A 16,299-nucleotide genomic window follows, 5' to 3' on the forward strand; every position below is an offset into this window, starting at 1 on the left:
ATGTAGACCACACCATATTAAACAGAAATTATTACTCAAAGCAGAGTATTTCCATTACAGGTGTTCAGCGGGGATCTTTAAAAATATGAATTGCTCTTTGAAAATAAAAGATTATCCATCCTCGATTAAAGGGAAGTGAATTTAACATTTGTCAATTTTTTCAACACAACATACATAATATTAAACTTTTTTTTTTTAATAATGCAACCAACATTCTGTCTTCCTCTCTCTATCTCTCTCTCTTGGCTCAATGTACTTGGTGATTTATTGACGTGGCCGTGAAGATTCCATACATGTAAAAGCAAAGGGCAAGAGAAGGGGTTTCACTCATGGTGGAAACAATTCAGATCAATTCCATGTATTTCTACCAGGACATTCTTTATTGAGCAGGTCTACAATGTTGCCCTTGACATAACAGTTTTGGCCCCAGTCTCCACTTGATGCCACTTAGTTTGCAAATTTGGTCTAGATATGTGGCTAACACATCAATATTTATTTTTTGTTTGTGTGTTTCATATCTAATTATTATGTTATTGAATTATTGGAACATAATCGTCATTTTGAAAGCTAAAGCATAGATTCCTTGTTTAAAAACCCAACCTTGTGAGGTGCCCTGGCCCCTGGTGTCAGTCACAGATTATTGCCTCAGGTGAGGTTCAGTTTAACCTTAAGATGGGAAACATTAAGAAACATTCCAGTGATTTGGTGAAAAGTACTGTTTGGTGCCGTGGCCATTCATCTCATTTATCCCTTGACCTAAACTGTATTTCTATTTCTTTTAACTTTGCACATTGCACTGACATATCTGTCTCCTCTTAGTATATGCTACATGAATTATTACATACATATCATGAGTCAACAAAATGAGCAATGAACATCTCGAGTATTATCATTATATATAGTCTTTTAACTGGTGGGCATTATATTATACTTGTACTCTGCACAATGACAATAAAGTTGAATCTATCTAATCTAATCTAATTGGAACAGTTTAAATATAGGCTTTCCTGTTGTCCTTTGCTACGATGTACTGTAATAATATCTATATTTTTCATATTAACCATGGATCAAATGAATTAAGTAAATTGCTGATAATATCAAACCCACTGATAATTATTTCCCAACTTTGCTGCGGCTCTCAGCTCTATGGAACATTTTTTTTTATCATCTTTCACACGTTTGGTTTTACTTTCACTGTTTTGGTTCAGTCTCAATCATCCCCTATGTCAGGGCTGGACTGGGACCAAAAAGCGCTACTTTTAGTTACTTTAGTTAGTTTTAGTAACTTTCGTTACTTTTGCTAATTTTTGTTACTTTTAGTGAATTTGCGCTACTTTTTCGTTACTTTAGTTGTTTATTTAATTATTTACATTTCATTATTAAGTTTGGTTGTATCGGCCCAAAGAGCGTCGGCCCCCCGAGAGAATGGGTCAGATTACCAGTCCAGCTCTGCCCTATGTTCATGTTGCAGTAAAATACTGATCACAACAAACGTTTTTCAGCGGCAATACACACAACAAAAATACATTTCCCAGAGTGCATCTGTCTGCAAGGGGCCGCTGCAGAGCCGCTGGCAGACATCAGCTGACCGGACGTGACGTCGTCCCAGGTGTTAGCATGTAGCACGACCCCGGCGAACGGTATGATGCGACCGTTGCTAAGGCTACTTGAGCTGCAGCTGCTACGACGCTCTTCGATCCTTGACGCTGCTCCGCGGCAATTTCACGTGCAGACGCTCAGTCCAAACAAAGGCAAGCGACACACTGGGATGGACGAAGCCGCCGCGGACGACATGTCAGCCGCTTGTTGACCGTTAGCGTCGCTAGCCTAGCATTTCGTAACGCTCACTGACCGCTTTGATCTTAGTGATGTTGCTCTCTGCGTCAGTTACTCTCCGGTGCGATGCGTAAGTTAAATGACACTGGACAATGTTGAAAAATGTGGAATCATCTTGTGACATACTTACTAGTTCATCTGCACCGCTCGCCATATCTTGCTCACGAGCGTGGTGATGACAGAGGGGTTGCTATGGATACGGACCATACTAGCTTTCTTTTCCGATTTGTCTGTTAATTAAATGAATAAAACATTCTACCGAGGCGTTAAATAACTGTTACGTGATAACTTCTGTGAGCTTTACCTTTTGGGGTTGTTTGAACAAACGATCTCTTTAAGATTACGTAGCGCAGAGGAGGAGCTTATTTGGCGCAACCTCCAGCCCGGGAAATCGGCTCATTCAAAAAAGCGCCAAGAAACTGGAGCAGAACCTCAGAGGCTTTTTTAAAAAAAAAAATTGCATTACATCAGTCAACTCTCGTTTTGTCTCCTTGTTAGCGAATAGTTGGTCTTTGCTCAGTTTAATTGACCTCGTGCGTCGTCTAACTGTGAGGTCTCCGACAACATGCCCGTCCTAGAAGATACAACAGACGCTCCTGCAGTTTCTCCATCGAAGAGGACGAGGACCGACACAAGGCCTGCAGACCAGAGAGCCGTCCTCCGGTTTGCCAAACTTTCGGAACATGCCAGGACCCCAACCAGAGGCTCGACCAAAGCTGCAGGATATGACCTCTACAGGTTGGTCATTGTCGAACGTGTACTTACATATGGAACGATGTGAATAACGTAGTACGTTTTAATACTGCAAGCATGATGTCTTTTAATTACTCAACATATGGGTGTTTGTTAAATCCGCCTGTAAATCGAACTCCCATTTTTTTGCTAAAGATTTGCCATGTGTTCTGACACAGCTCAAATCTACTTACTCCGGGTTTTTGCCCAGCGCAAAAGCATCTGTCGTAATAATGTACCCCTGTGTAAACCAGCAAAACCCCAATTCTGTGAATTTACAGTGCATATGATTACTCCATTGGTCCCATGGACAAGGCCATCGTGAAGACTGACATCCAGATCGCAGTTCCACACGGCTGCTATGGGAGAGTGGGTGAGTGTTTTACATGCTGATGCAACCCTGCAGCTCTGGCAGTACTGGTTAGTCCTGTTGCTTCTGCACACTGCTTGTGAGTTCAGTTTAGAATTATCTGTCGGTGGATAATCAGTGGCACGACAATGAGCCATAACCGTGTCTTGCCTATTTTCACTTGTCAGCACCGAGATCTGGACTGGCAGCGAAGCACTTCATTGATGTCGGCGGTGAGTTGACACTTTCTCTAAGATGAGAATCCTCGTGAATGTGTAAGGATTCAACCCTTGTGGTGTCGGTCATTCTGAGCTTCTTGTAATGTCTCTGTGTGTTCTCCTCAGCTGGAGTCGTGGATGAAGACTATCGAGGAAACGTGGGAGTTGTGCTCTTCAACTTCAGCAAGGACACGTTTGACGGTGAGTCGTGGCATCTGTTAAATTTATAATTACCTGTACATCGAATGTAGGAGGACTAAATGTATTAGTAGGTTGAGATCATTACTGAAGAGCTTGTTTGTTTTGGTGGTTTTCCGTTGGAGCATGACCATATGAGGTTTAGAATTTTCGCCCCTAGTTTAGTCGCATTCACTTCACCAATGGTGGATATGTGAATTTGCATAACATGTTGGAAGTTTAAATTTGCCTCATGCCTCTTGTGTTTGTGGCAAAACGTCAGTAAAAATGAATGCAGAATAACACACATGCACTAAAACTGCCTGAGGTGCAAATTATCCTCTCAATTTAGAGCACTACTGACTAAATGTAATAACAGCAAGTGTGTGGACTTCGCACCTCATCATCATTTCAAATATGGATGATGAGGTGGATGTCACATCACATCAGACGTCTCCTTTACTAATATTATTTCATGTCTCCTCTTTGTCCCCCAGTGAAAAAAGGCGACCGGGTTGCTCAGCTGGTGTGTGAGAGGATCTGCTACCCAGATCTAGAGGAACAAGAGGTAAGAAATGAAGATACATTTCTCCTGTCCCAAAACGTAGGGGGACGCCGTCAAAAGTCCAGTGAATGTGTCTTCACTGCAGCCAGTTTTGTGACATCAGAGTCATTATTGTATGTCATGTTGTCTCACAGACTCTGGATGAGACGGAGCGTGGGGCCGGAGGATTCGGATCAACTGGGCGTAACTAAATCCACCAACCTCACATGCACATGTATATGTTGAAAATATAAAGATTTTGTGCTAATAAATTTCTGTTTTTTTTTCTACTTTGCTCAGTCTGGTGGTTTTACTGGGAGCGAAGCCGGCATGTTTGAACATTGTCTAAATTTTTTGTTTCAACCGTCACACATCTAAAGTCTTCAAAGTCTCCACACGGGGGCACTGCAGGACAAGAATTGCCCATGCTTTTCACATTCTTGGCTTGGCTCCACAACCAAGTCTCCTTAGCTAAAACATTCAGAGTTCAGGTTGCACTTTATGGGGGCTACAAAAGACCGAAGAAGGATGACTGATGTGGAGCCAGCGGCTGCCTGTTGAACTTGTTGCCACAGTAATTCGATCCAGATAAAAGGTGAAAGCACAGCGGTAAATACATGTACACCAAAAATATGTTTTTATTGTGAATTTACAACTAAACCCTCACTGATGTGAACAGAGAACACAGACTGGTGTCAGGCTGGTCCATGGCAATGCAGCACTGATTGTACTTGTGAGAGAATTGTGTGGCCACGAAGACCTCAGTGCATAATCATGAAGGCCCAGGTTTGGCATCATCAATGTGTGTCGTGTGTGTGTGTGTCTGTGTGTCTGTGCAGGTGTGTGTATGTTTACACAGTTTACAAAGGAAGTAGTTGGTCATTATAAGCACCATTACAAACCCCTCTATTCCAGGGGCTTCCTCTAGTTTACAAATGCTTCATAGATTAAAAGTGGCAGTTGATTATTACAGTATAAACACAATTTACATGTAGTATAGAGGAGAGCAGACAGGCTATGAAGCTAGCTGTTACGGTTGCAAAGACATGAAACTTTTCAGAATGGCCGATGGGATTGTATCTTGTTTACTACTGAGTTTTGTATAATACGTACAGTGCGTTCAGAAGTCTTATGTGGATTTGTTGCTAGCACCAGTAAATATGAATTATTCTAGTCGGTAGAAAAGATGGAAAAGCATAGTTTAAATATGCAGTAGAAGTCATTCAAGCTCAGACATGGGGAAATCTCAACAGTCCATCATGGGTTCCTTTCCTCTCCTAACCATTCTCAATTTTTAACATTTTTTTTGGTCTTCACTCCATGAAATTAATATACGGGGAAGGCAAAGTGTGCTAACTTCCATGTATCCACGTTTGTTCAGTTATTCACCTGAGGGGAGGAAATGAATTTATTTCAGACTATTGGGACTCACCCTTTTTCTTCCACCTGAGCTGAGTTCTAAAAAAAACAAAAACAAACTCAGCCATTAAAGCTTTCTGCAGTCCACATGCCCTTCAAATGGCACCTGATTCAACATATCATTATAGAACGTTAAACCATACAATCAAAAACCATTCACACTCTCAATAGTGCTTTACACATAGCTGATGTGTGTCAGGGCAATATGTTCTTCATTTGATTGAAATATTCCATATTGCCTCATTCAGCTGGTATTTTCCACAGATTTATGTATGTATGATATGTAGAATCATCTTTGGTAATCAAATGACGCAGTACCCCAACCCCCACCCCACCCCCTTCTTGTCTCTTTGGTGGCGAGCCCTTTCCCCTTCGGAGCAGGTAGAAGTTGCCCCTAACCACTGACCCAGAGTCAGACATGTTTGGCCTTTTTTTTGGGGGAGTGTGAGCCTGACACTGGATTAGCAGCTGCCGGCAACATCTGCCTGTCTCAGTCTCGTGGCGGTTAATGGAGGATGATCTGCACCCTCATCTTCAGTACGTCTCCCAGCTGTCCTGTGAGGTAGTCTTTATCGTATTGGTCCTCCAGCTCAGCCAGATCCTTCTTCTTGTAGAGGGGCATACTGCTGATCTGAAGGGAGTACGCCCCTGGGGGGAGGGCCTTCTTCTTGGTTAGATGAAGGAAGCTGACACCCTCCCTCTGGTTGATCTTGAAGTAGCCGTCCTCGTTTCCATAGTCGATGCTGTAGCGCACGTGGTCGCTGAGTGTGGACAAGGCCGGGGTGAACTCCAGGATGTGGTCACGGTTACTAAGGTCGCTGATGTTCAGGTGGAGCTGCAGGGTGTCATCGATGTCTACGCTGGCCAAACTTACCATATCCTCAGTGAGCTACAGATATATAAATAAAAGAAACAGTCAAATTGTATTAACTGAAGAGGACATATTGGACCAACAGAATGTTTCTGCCATTAATCAAGAGACAAACGGACGCGGTTTAATGAGGGTACATTCAAACAGTTGTTGTAATTCCCGACATCACCGTCCCCTGATGTAAGAAGGCCTGTCCCACATTGCCAGGAGTTCACCTAAAAGTAGTATGATATACATATACTACTTTCTATGGCTGACATCACTGTTGTGGTCAAGCCAAAAATACCACCGAGGTGTCATCAGCGACAGACAGACAGATTACCTGCACGTCCTCCACAGGATCCTCTTGTGTTGAGTTGGTGCTGCGACGTTTGCGTCCCTTCTTGGGATAGCCATTGATCTTACATTCATAGCAGGCCTCAGGAGACAGAGAATTATCATCTTCCTCACCCCCCTGTCCACCACTGGGGCTGCCACTGGTGAAGCCCAGACCAGTGACACAGTGCCTGAACCAAAGACAAAGACATCAGTCGACTAGAACCATCTGCACCGAGCTTTCACACTTAGTCAGTCACTGACGTACCCTTGTCCTGCTCGGAAGTACCCGTTTGGACATCCGCAGAGGTAGCCCCCGTCCGTGTTGGAGCAGCCAAACTTGCAGGGGTTCTGGGTGGTGGAGCACTCGTTGATGTCCGAGCAGCCTCCGTTGGTCTGCTCGTAGTTGAAGCCGGTAGGGCAGAGGCAGCGGAAGCTCCCCAGGGTGTTGTGACACGACGCTCCCCCGCAGATCTGGCTGTTCATACACTCGTTCTCATCTGGGTCACAGGAAAGTGACGGGAAGTAAACAAGCAAGAGGTCAGTCACAGCGAAAGGACACAAGAAATACTGATAAAGTCTGCCATGAATGTCGTCAATTCAAACTAAATATAGAGCGTCTTGATAAACAAAAGCTTGTTATTTTGGGGCGTATGGAGAGGCATTTACTTTGTCCGAGATTACAGTGTCATGTTGCACCACCCTCCTCTTTTCACTTGGTTTTTATCCATAAGTTCATATGTCACGTTGTCCTTTTACAGTTAGAAACATTTTTTAAGCCGCCCACCCCCCCCGGGTCTCTCTTGTCACCCCCAATACTTTTTAAATCTGTGCACTTCTACCTAAATCAAGTTTCAGTTCTGAAACTAAAATCTGAAAATTAAGAATTAAATTGAATTAATTCAAATAGTTTAGTTCAAAGTTGATATCAAAGCATTTTTCCACACAAAATTGAATTTATGCCAAAAGGCCGAGAAAAAAATCAAGATTTTTCATTTGCAAGTTTAATTTTTCTTAATTCGAACCCCCTGTGGAGGGTTAATATTAACTCTAATCCTTCAACATTATTAATGACAGCTTCCCCAATGACACTTCAGTCTATAAATACATACACATGCTATACTATATATTCTATCCAACTTGAAAGCCAGAACATAGAACAGAACATAGGCTATGGTCAGAGCTTTGTTTGTGAACGGGAACGTCCCGGACACGGAGCGGCTCAGAGTTCCCAGGAGAGGACGCATCAAAAACTCCTGGAGCACATTGGACAACACCAATAGGAGCTGGCTGTTAAAATGAAACAAAACTAAGATGTCGTCACAAAGCCTTATTTCTTTTTATTTAATATTTAGAGCATTCGCAATAATCACTCAAACTCAGCAGGGGGAGGTGAGTGGGAACAGCTGTTTACAGCTTGCACCTCTCTCCCCTGTTGACGATCCCTTCACTCCCCGTTGTTTCCCTTCTGTGTTTGGATCGCTACAATAGAGGGAAATGGAATAGGTGCCAAAAGTTCTATCAAGCATTTTGTACTAATGAAAACTGGATTTTTTTGCTCACGTTAGACTCATAATATGAAAATCTGTAATAGGACAACAAGGCAAATTCAATTTTGGGGAAAAAAAATTATGAAACGGCTCAATTTCCGTTTTGAAATATCTGTTACCAACATTGATTTGTTACAGAATAGGAAATGGATTGAGGCAAAGTTACACAGATCTGTGATGAGCATTTAGTTTAAGCATAACATTTCCACGACTTTAGCACAGCAAGGGAAGTGTGGAAATTCCAGAGAAATGGGAAGGCATGTTGGACATATTTATATTTTAAGAGCGGCAGGTCTGAAGGACGGAGAAGTTTGTTTTAAAAAAGGTTCCAAGTCAGACTTTAGCCCAGAACATCAAGGCTGAATTATACATAGTTTGGAAACAGCGTCACCAGGATGCCCCAAAAAGGGAAGACTCTTTTGTAGTGGTTCAGTCGTATAACTCACCCACACACTGGTTCCACTGGTAGTGCTGCAGGTAGCCTTGTGGACAGCTGCACCTGTATCCACCCACCAAGTTCTGACAGCCATGCTGACACCTGTGGTTCCCGTCACACTCGTCCATATCTGACAGAGACAGACACACAACAACAGACTGACTTTAAGAGCCTGTTTTCTGTCACTAATCCTCTGATTTTGTTGGTACCGGTTGTTTTCAGACCTTCACAGCTTTGTCCGTTGGGATCTAATGAGAATCCGCGCTGGCAATCGCAGTTGAAGCTCCCCGGAGTGTTCTGGCAGACCCCATTGGAGCCGCACAAGCCAGGGTCACTTGAACATTCATTGTTGTCTACACAGAGAGGAGGAAAGGTTCAGACAAGGGTAAAACCGGAAACATGATATGAGTCATTTTCTAATTCGTGCTGTGTCGACGCTGGTCTAAAAAAAAATAATAGGTTTGATCACTATGCACCGTTGGTATAAATAATCTCACAGTCCGCAGGTGTTTAAGAATAAAATGTCTCACCTACTGATTCAACCAGAAGAGGTGATCATAAACATTTGAGTTTTAAAAAAATCCTTCTTGAACTTGGGAATAATTGTCTGACAAAATAATCCAAACTCAAAATCCACTTGTTTGCTTAGCCTGGATGTAATAAGTGGACCTTGAGTTACATGTTTCACTGTTGTGATTGGAATCTATGCAAATCTGAACATGAAGTTTAAGCTCCTTCGCGACTCCGATCAAAGCGGAAAAAGACGTGATCTCTTAAATGTCAGTTGTTGGATGCGTGATCCTGGATTTTAATGTGTTTCCCAGTTTCAGACCTCTATGTGGGATGTAGGCTGTGGGTACCTACTTTCCCTAAACACTACTCGGCAATCCAAACATGGATTTTCGAAATAGCAATGCTTTAAAGAAAAGAATCATTACTAGTCAGTGTGACAGAAAAACAGAAACTTAAAATATAATCATACTGGATGAGGACACATTTTCTTTCCTTACAGCAGCCGCTCGAAAGAGCAGATGTACTGGAAGGAATGAGGTCTGGAAAAGTGCTCAGTTCAATAACAATATTTTTGGGCTGCAGTTACTGAGGTACATTGTGTTTTATGTCACATCCATGTTTCTCCAATCTCCTTACTGCAGAAAAAACATTGACACCTTCTGTATGTCACTGGCCTTTCCTATAGTCAAATCTAAGGGTTCCCTGCCACTGACTTGATTTGAGATCATGAGACCTGCTTTATGGTGCGGGGGAAAAAAAAGCTTGTAGTCACGGCGATCCACTGCAATGTTCCATAACAAAGCATTGCTAAGCTACCATGACTATAAACCCGTCCGGCCTAATCAGATCAGTGTGATATCACCCGGAGTCCATTAACTCTGAATGGGACTTAGTAAATGTTAGACAAGAGGATTCTTCAGGGGTCTTTTATGAGCTCGACTGGAAGATACGATAAGAAACTTCATTGTGGAAAGAGAAGTTGTGTGTGCATTGTAGCATGTAGCATATCCCTTTTAGGTTTATGAATAATTGTATAAATAACATTTATAATGACAAAATATTTGGGCGTGCGGTATATATAATCTGCATGTGTATATTTACCAATGCAGGCAGAATGATGTTGGGTGAAGCCAGGAGGACATTTGCACGTGAACCCGCCAATGGTGTTGACACATAAGAACTGACAGTTGTGCTGTTTGGTCGAACACTCATCCAGATCTGAAAAGGAGTAGACGTTGTGTGACACAAATACATTTAAAAGAATTTAAAAGAAAACTGCACAGTAGAGTCAGAGTCAACACAGAGTCAAATTCCAGTCCGTCTACAGCCACTGACCTACAAATGAACTGCGAATGAACTAGACACATCGGAAACACGGAGGGGCACTGTGGAGGAGGGGGGGGGGACTACAGCGATGGTAAATAAAGATGAAAAACCAAACTTGAGACTTACAAACAAGCCTGATAAACACCGACACAGGCGGACGCACTGGGTCACAGGCCCCGCGCTCTGTAGTGTGCACGTTTATGAACAAACGTGTGCACGTGCACACACCGGTTCAAATGGAGCGTCTCGGGACAGTGAGCAGAACCCTCGCGAAGGTCCCGGCCCTCTCAGCACTGCAGTGGCCCGGACTTGGAAATCAAGTCAAGCGCGTCACTGAACTCAAATGATCTCAGTAGCCAATATTTATGGCCGAGCACTGACTGGTGCGAGGACCCCGTTGTTGGGCAAGGAGTTATTATTTTTATTGTTAAAAATGTATAAAAATTTGGTTGGTTCATGTAACTGGCCAAAGCCTACAAAAGGTATTCGCAGCCATAGTCGAAGCCCAACAGGAAGTCCACCATTTTGAATACAATGGGCAACTTTGGCCTGCTTTTTGCCAGGGGTCAGACTTTAACAAACTCCTTCTACAAAATTGATTGATCACACTTGATCAGTCTAGTCAGAGGTAGTGTTTTTCGTTGTGTCACCTTTGCAGCTCTTCCCATCTTCCTGTAGGATGTATCCGCGCGGGCAGGAACAGAGGTAGCCTCCCTCCGTGTTCTTGCAGATGAAGTTACAAGGCTTTGGTGCCTGTATGCACTCATCCACATCTAGGGAGCAGGGGATGGGGTGAGACAGAACGAGTGAGGGACAGAGAGAAAGAGAGAGTGAGTGTAGCCCGAAATTCCATAAGGGGAGATGATGAGACGGACAGACTCGGGCTGCATTTTTTTCAGAGGAGTGTGTGGGCAGTCCACCCACGTAGTTTCAGCTCTTTACTAGACAGCAGGAATGAGAATTGGAGGCCGGCATGGTAGGAAAAGGGTCCATAAAGTGGAAGTTCTGAAGGTGAAATTACTGCCTTACCCACACACTGCGTGCTGCTGATATCATTGGTGTAGCCAGGTTTGCAGATGCAGTTATAGGAGCCCAAAGTGTTGATGCACTGTCCGTTCTTGCACAAGTTCCCCATGACACGACACTCATCAATATCTGGGCAGAATAGAGAAAAGTTAGCTCCAGCTAGATTTCCCACACAACCTCAGGGGAATTTTGTTCTGTGCATCAGTATTGTATCAAGTATAAAAACAAAAAAACAATACTACTATTGCACTAATTTCTTATTTTAATGCCCACCACAGCTAGTACCCCCCCCCCAACAACATAAAGTTGTTTCCTGTATAATTACTGCTGACAAATTTATGAAGCATAACAATTGTGCTAGTTTTCAGGCAGAAGTTCTTCTGGATAGTTCCTAACATTTTGATAAAAATACAACATTAACTTGCACAGACCCACGACTTGTTGACATTATCCATCACCTTAAACACTTTAAACTCTCTACCATATTTTACTTCAAGTAACTGACATTAATAAAAACCAGTGTCTGTCTGCCAGGTTGGAGGACATTTAAAGGTTAAACATGGTGTCACTTATGGCTTAAGGTTTAACCATGTAACAATGCCACTACTGTGGCCATTGTAACAATTTCTGATCTAATACATCGTTTTTAAAAACCAATCCTGTGTCAATGAAAAAAATTACAGAAAAGTTGCTGTTCATTGTGGATTTTTCATAGTGATTCATCCAAACTCAAGTCTGTCCAACGGTGAGATACCTCTGCCATCAGTGGTGTACCCAGGCCCCAGAGGACACATCTTCTTGTACTGGGTGGTCCCAGGCAGGGGGCAGAGCTCACAATTGGTGCCCCAACCTCGGCCTCCATCACAGCAGCACTCTGACTTGGTCACCATGTTCCTGTTACTAGAAGTCATCTGGCACAGGGTGGTCAGAACTTCAGTGAAGCAGAAGCCTTCACGGTTATCTGGAGGGGTGGGAGAGATGGGGGTGGGGGGGGAAGGAAAAGCTCATGGAAAGCAGACCAAACCACCCAGACAGGACCTGTCCTCAGAGAACCAGACATAAATAGATAACCCACACTGTTCTATCAGTATTGTCTGTGAGGAGCAAGATAGCTGTAGAACCACAGAGCTGACAAAGCGTCCCTGGTGCTTTTCTCACAGAGTGCAGCACATCACTGTCTATCCAGTACATTTAACATAGGGAGGACGCCTTTGAGAGGATTTCCTTGCTCCTATCTTGACAGTAACAGCCACATGGTTTTTATTCTTGAAATGGTTAAATTCCCACTGAGGTTGAAAATGACTTCTTCACCCAGTTAGCTAAATTCAATTGCATAAAACAATATTGTTCAAATAAGAATCGGCCGCAAGACCTGTGATTTGCTTTTAATCGTCTTGGTAAATGTTCCTGGTTATGTTAAACTCCAAACTATTAATTTTCAAACTGCTAACTAATATGAGTGATTGAATGAGAAGGAAGAAGTCCCATATACAGTGGCTGTAAATAGTTTAATCAAATTTGTTTGTAATTTATAAACATTTCTTCTGGACTTCTGAACTGTCATCCCACCCAATATCAGTCAAGAGATGTGAGGACAGTTTATCTCTGTGTTATATCATTTCCTACAACGTGGTACGAGAAGCCCCTTTTGGACCAACTGGACAAAACAGATAAAAACTGACAATTAACTCAAATCTAAAAATCATACAGTGAAGAGCAAGACCAAGATATACAGTATATGGTACGTACCAATACATTCAGTCTGTGTGGGGTTGGCGACAAAACCTTGATCACACCTGCAGCGGTAGCTTCCGACCGTGTTCTCACAACGGCCGTTCTTACAGGTACCTGGTTTGGCTGTACACTCATTCAGATCTAATAGACACACACACACACGCGCAGTGTAAAGATAAAATGGAAATATTTTGTACACAGTACTTGATGAGTCCATTGCATGACAAAGACTTATTTCACTAGTATCCAAGACAATCCAGGATACACACTTCGCTGTGTACATTGTATTATATATTTTAGGCTAAGTGAAGCCTAGATTTTACACCGTAAACTTGGTTGGTTTACAATTTCCTACAGACACTACGGTAATCTTACCCATACAACCCTCTCCGCTGGGCTGGCGTGTGTATCCAGGGGAACAGATGCACATGTATGTACCAATCAGGTTCTTGCAGGTCATGCCTCTGCTGGCACAGTCATCTATACCATCTTCGCACTCGTTCTGATCTGGAAGAAAAAAAACAGCACGCAAAGAGTAAGAGGACGCACGAGTGTTAAGATATATACACGTATGCATGCATGTGCAACAGTTACACCTGTGATGTAACAGCCGCACTCCACAGTTTAATCTAACCAGCCAGTCCAACACTGAGTGTACGCAGGCATGTAGTGTGAGAGTTGGTGGTCTGTCTGCAGCGCTAATGTAAACAGTGACGCTATAGACACTGACATGTTCCTCCTGTCTCGAGAGCTTCCCTCCAAATACATCCGTTGCTATGGTGCCCGAGCTATCTGGGAGTGCGGAGGTGTAAATAGTTGCTGTGTTAGTAATTGTGTTTTATGTTCGTCCGAGACAGAGGACCCTTGAGGATCTTAGGGAGATAAGTGCGTTATGTAACTTTGTAGATGGGGCCAGCGTGTCTGTACGAGGAACTTATTTTCAACCAAAACTTTCCAGGAAATTGACCATGACTGAGACAGCTGAGTGTATGAGTGAGTCACGAAGTTGTAGCACCTTTGCACATCCTCTTGTCCTCGCGCAGAACGTAGCCTGTGGGACATTTGCACTCGTACGAGCCCACCACGTTAACACAGCGGAAGGCGCACAGTAGAGGATTCTGGGAACACTCATTGATGTCTGCAACAGAAGGCAACATGTCACATACTGCAGGACTACAAAGACAGCATGATGCAAGTGAGCTTGCATTCATAATATCACATACCTTCACAGGTCATCATTGGCCCAGGCTCAAAGCCATCATCACACGCACACTCAAACCCGCCGATGACATTCGTGCATGTGCCATTGCCGCAAGGATTGCCAATTTCACACTCATTAGTGTCTGCATTGAAGAAAGTTACACGTTAGTGTTCGATTAACACCTACCAGGTGAATGAATCAGCGAGGGAGACAGTGATAAAGGGAGGAGGACTGAAGACAATGAGACGGTGAGCAAACAAACCTTCACATCTGACCCCACTAATGTCCAGACGGTATCCCATGGGACATTCACAGCGGAAGGAGCCGTCAGTGTTGATGCACTGACCATTGATACAAGGGTCATTGATGCATTCATCAATATCTGCAATTATAACAAAAAACACGTCAACAACCAGCAAATTACATTGCAAAACGATAACGGAGAAGCAGGGCAGTGAAGGTTCAGTGCTAATGACACACGTACCTTTCGGGTGGTCTGGCCCCTGTTGATATCCCTCATTGGGACAGAGAAGGACGAAGCCCTCTGCAACCAAGAGATGCGAGGAGTCACACAGACCATTCAATAATGTAAGTGTTTCCTTGCATATGTGTGTGTTGTGTGCGTGTCTATGCGATGGCACGAGTCCGTACCTTCTCCCTTGCTGGGGCAGATTTCACAGGGGTCTCCCCAGCCTTGACCTGGCATGCCGGTGCAGCAGCACTCTCCCTTGGAAGTGTTCTGAGGCTTTGGAGCCAGGCAGCGCCCGTTGTCAAACTTGGTATAGCAGTAGTTCACACGGATATCTAAAGGTTAACATACACAAACACACACCCAGAGGACAAAACTGATGAAAAATGGCAGCGAGGCAATGAGGAAGAGGGGAGAGGGAGAGTGATAGATGTAAGGAGCAATGCCCGCCAAATCAATGTTGTTGACTCCGTCACTTGTACTTGCTCTTAAAGGGATAGGTGGAAATTTAGAAAGTTCCCTCATTTTGAAAGTTAAATGAGAAAATTGATGCCAGTATCATGTCTTGTCCATTACATATGGAGCTTCAAATCTTAACAGCCTGGTAACTGTCCAAAGGTTAAAAAAAAGAAAAGGAAAGTTATAGTTAATAGTTAACAAAATCATCTATCTTCAATCTGTTTAAAACAACACATATTCACATTTCGCTAATACCCTATAAATCATGTGAACGCGTCAAGTGTCTTGATAATCTTCTTAAATCAGGTATTTATCGTCTTGGTTCAGGCAAAAATATATTCAATGTAAGTTAAATCTGACAACAAAATCTTAATAAATTTCTAGCTCGGAAACTAAAAGTCTGAAATACTGAGCATATTTTATTAAATATGAATAATATATTAAATATTCATATACAGTATCTAAATGTATCTTTATATTAGGTTATTGTAACCAGGTTATTCAATTCCCTGTGAAGTAATTCAAAATCAAACTTTGGCTTCAGGCAAACCAGATTACACCGTATGAGTTATTGAAGAAACTGTTTTTGTGTTTCTGTGGTCAAATCGGACTTCGCTATACAGCTCATGTCCCCAATTTTACTAAGTGACTATGGTGTTATGCTTTCCTGTTGGTACTATAAAATGACCAAAACTACAACAATAAGACATATTTGAGTTTTTTTTACTTCTAAACTAAACTGGTGAAGTATTAGTATTGAGGACGGAGGCTGGCTGACCGTCGCCTCCCAGTCTCACTCTCTGTCACCCTGCTTCTAGGCCCAGGCAGGCACTCACTTGGAATAAGACGCACATGGTCGCGCTCTCCCGCTCGCACCGGCCTTCACTGAACTCAAATATGCGCTCTCTGACCACCATAGATCACACACACATGTGCACGCACACCTGGCTCAGAGGCAACGGTCACATGCATGAGCACCTGGTGCGGAGGAGAATGTCAAAAAGTGTCTTGTTACTTTCCTCCATGAAACTGATTTGTCAGTCTTTCCGCAAAAAGAGATTTACGGTGCCTCGTGCACAGCTGGTATGCATGTGTGTGTTTGTGTGTGTGTGTGTGTGAGCGCA

At 43.1% G+C, this 16,299-nt stretch overlaps 2 protein-coding genes across 5 annotated transcripts in view; one reads left to right on the plus strand and one right to left on the minus strand.

The window, feature by feature from the left end:
• The first annotated feature begins 1,583 nt into the window (after positions 1-1,583).
• Positions 1,584-4,146, plus strand: dut (deoxyuridine triphosphatase). 3 transcript variants are annotated; one of them, XM_035628376.2, is made up of 7 exons: positions 1,584-1,751; positions 2,415-2,574; positions 2,850-2,941; positions 3,106-3,150; positions 3,262-3,336; positions 3,810-3,880; positions 4,012-4,146. In XM_035628376.2, exons 1-7 carry the CDS (start codon positions 1,643-1,645, stop codon positions 4,066-4,068), a joined length of 609 nt encoding a protein of 202 aa, XP_035484269.1. In that variant the 5' UTR covers positions 1,584-1,642; the 3' UTR covers positions 4,069-4,146. The 3 variants fall into 3 exon arrangements, with proteins under 3 accessions (XP_035484269.1, XP_035484271.1, XP_035484270.1); XM_035628378.2 differs by lacking the exon at positions 1,584-1,751 and adding an exon at positions 1,758-1,906; XM_035628377.2 differs by lacking the exon at positions 1,584-1,751 and having other exon boundaries at positions 1,943-2,574.
• A 324-nt stretch (positions 4,147-4,470) lies between these two features.
• Positions 4,471-16,299, minus strand: part of fbn1 (fibrillin 1) — a 58,262-nt gene continuing 46,433 nt past the window's right edge. For both annotated transcript variants that reach the window (XM_047331546.1, XM_035628278.2), the window contains 16 exons: positions 14,899-15,051; positions 14,732-14,791; positions 14,510-14,629; positions 14,270-14,389; positions 14,062-14,184; positions 13,422-13,553; positions 13,062-13,187; positions 12,067-12,273; positions 11,316-11,441; positions 10,937-11,059; positions 10,062-10,178; positions 8,672-8,800; positions 8,458-8,577; positions 6,730-6,961; positions 6,469-6,652; positions 4,471-6,164 (listed from right to left, as the gene is read on the minus strand). In XM_047331546.1, the coding sequence (XP_047187502.1) occupies positions 5,781-6,164; positions 6,469-6,652; positions 6,730-6,961; positions 8,458-8,577; positions 8,672-8,800; positions 10,062-10,178; positions 10,937-11,059; positions 11,316-11,441; positions 12,067-12,273; positions 13,062-13,187; positions 13,422-13,553; positions 14,062-14,184; positions 14,270-14,389; positions 14,510-14,629; positions 14,732-14,791; positions 14,899-15,051 (2,456 nt within the window). In that variant the 3' untranslated portion in view covers positions 4,471-5,780. The remainder of the gene's footprint in view (positions 6,165-6,468; positions 6,653-6,729; positions 6,962-8,457; positions 8,578-8,671; positions 8,801-10,061; positions 10,179-10,936; positions 11,060-11,315; positions 11,442-12,066; positions 12,274-13,061; positions 13,188-13,421; positions 13,554-14,061; positions 14,185-14,269; positions 14,390-14,509; positions 14,630-14,731; positions 14,792-14,898; positions 15,052-16,299) is intronic.

The sequence above is a fragment of the Scophthalmus maximus genome, chromosome 4 (genome assembly GCF_022379125.1).
Source record: "Scophthalmus maximus strain ysfricsl-2021 chromosome 4, ASM2237912v1, whole genome shotgun sequence".
Taxonomy (NCBI): domain Eukaryota; kingdom Metazoa; phylum Chordata; class Actinopteri; order Pleuronectiformes; family Scophthalmidae; genus Scophthalmus; species Scophthalmus maximus.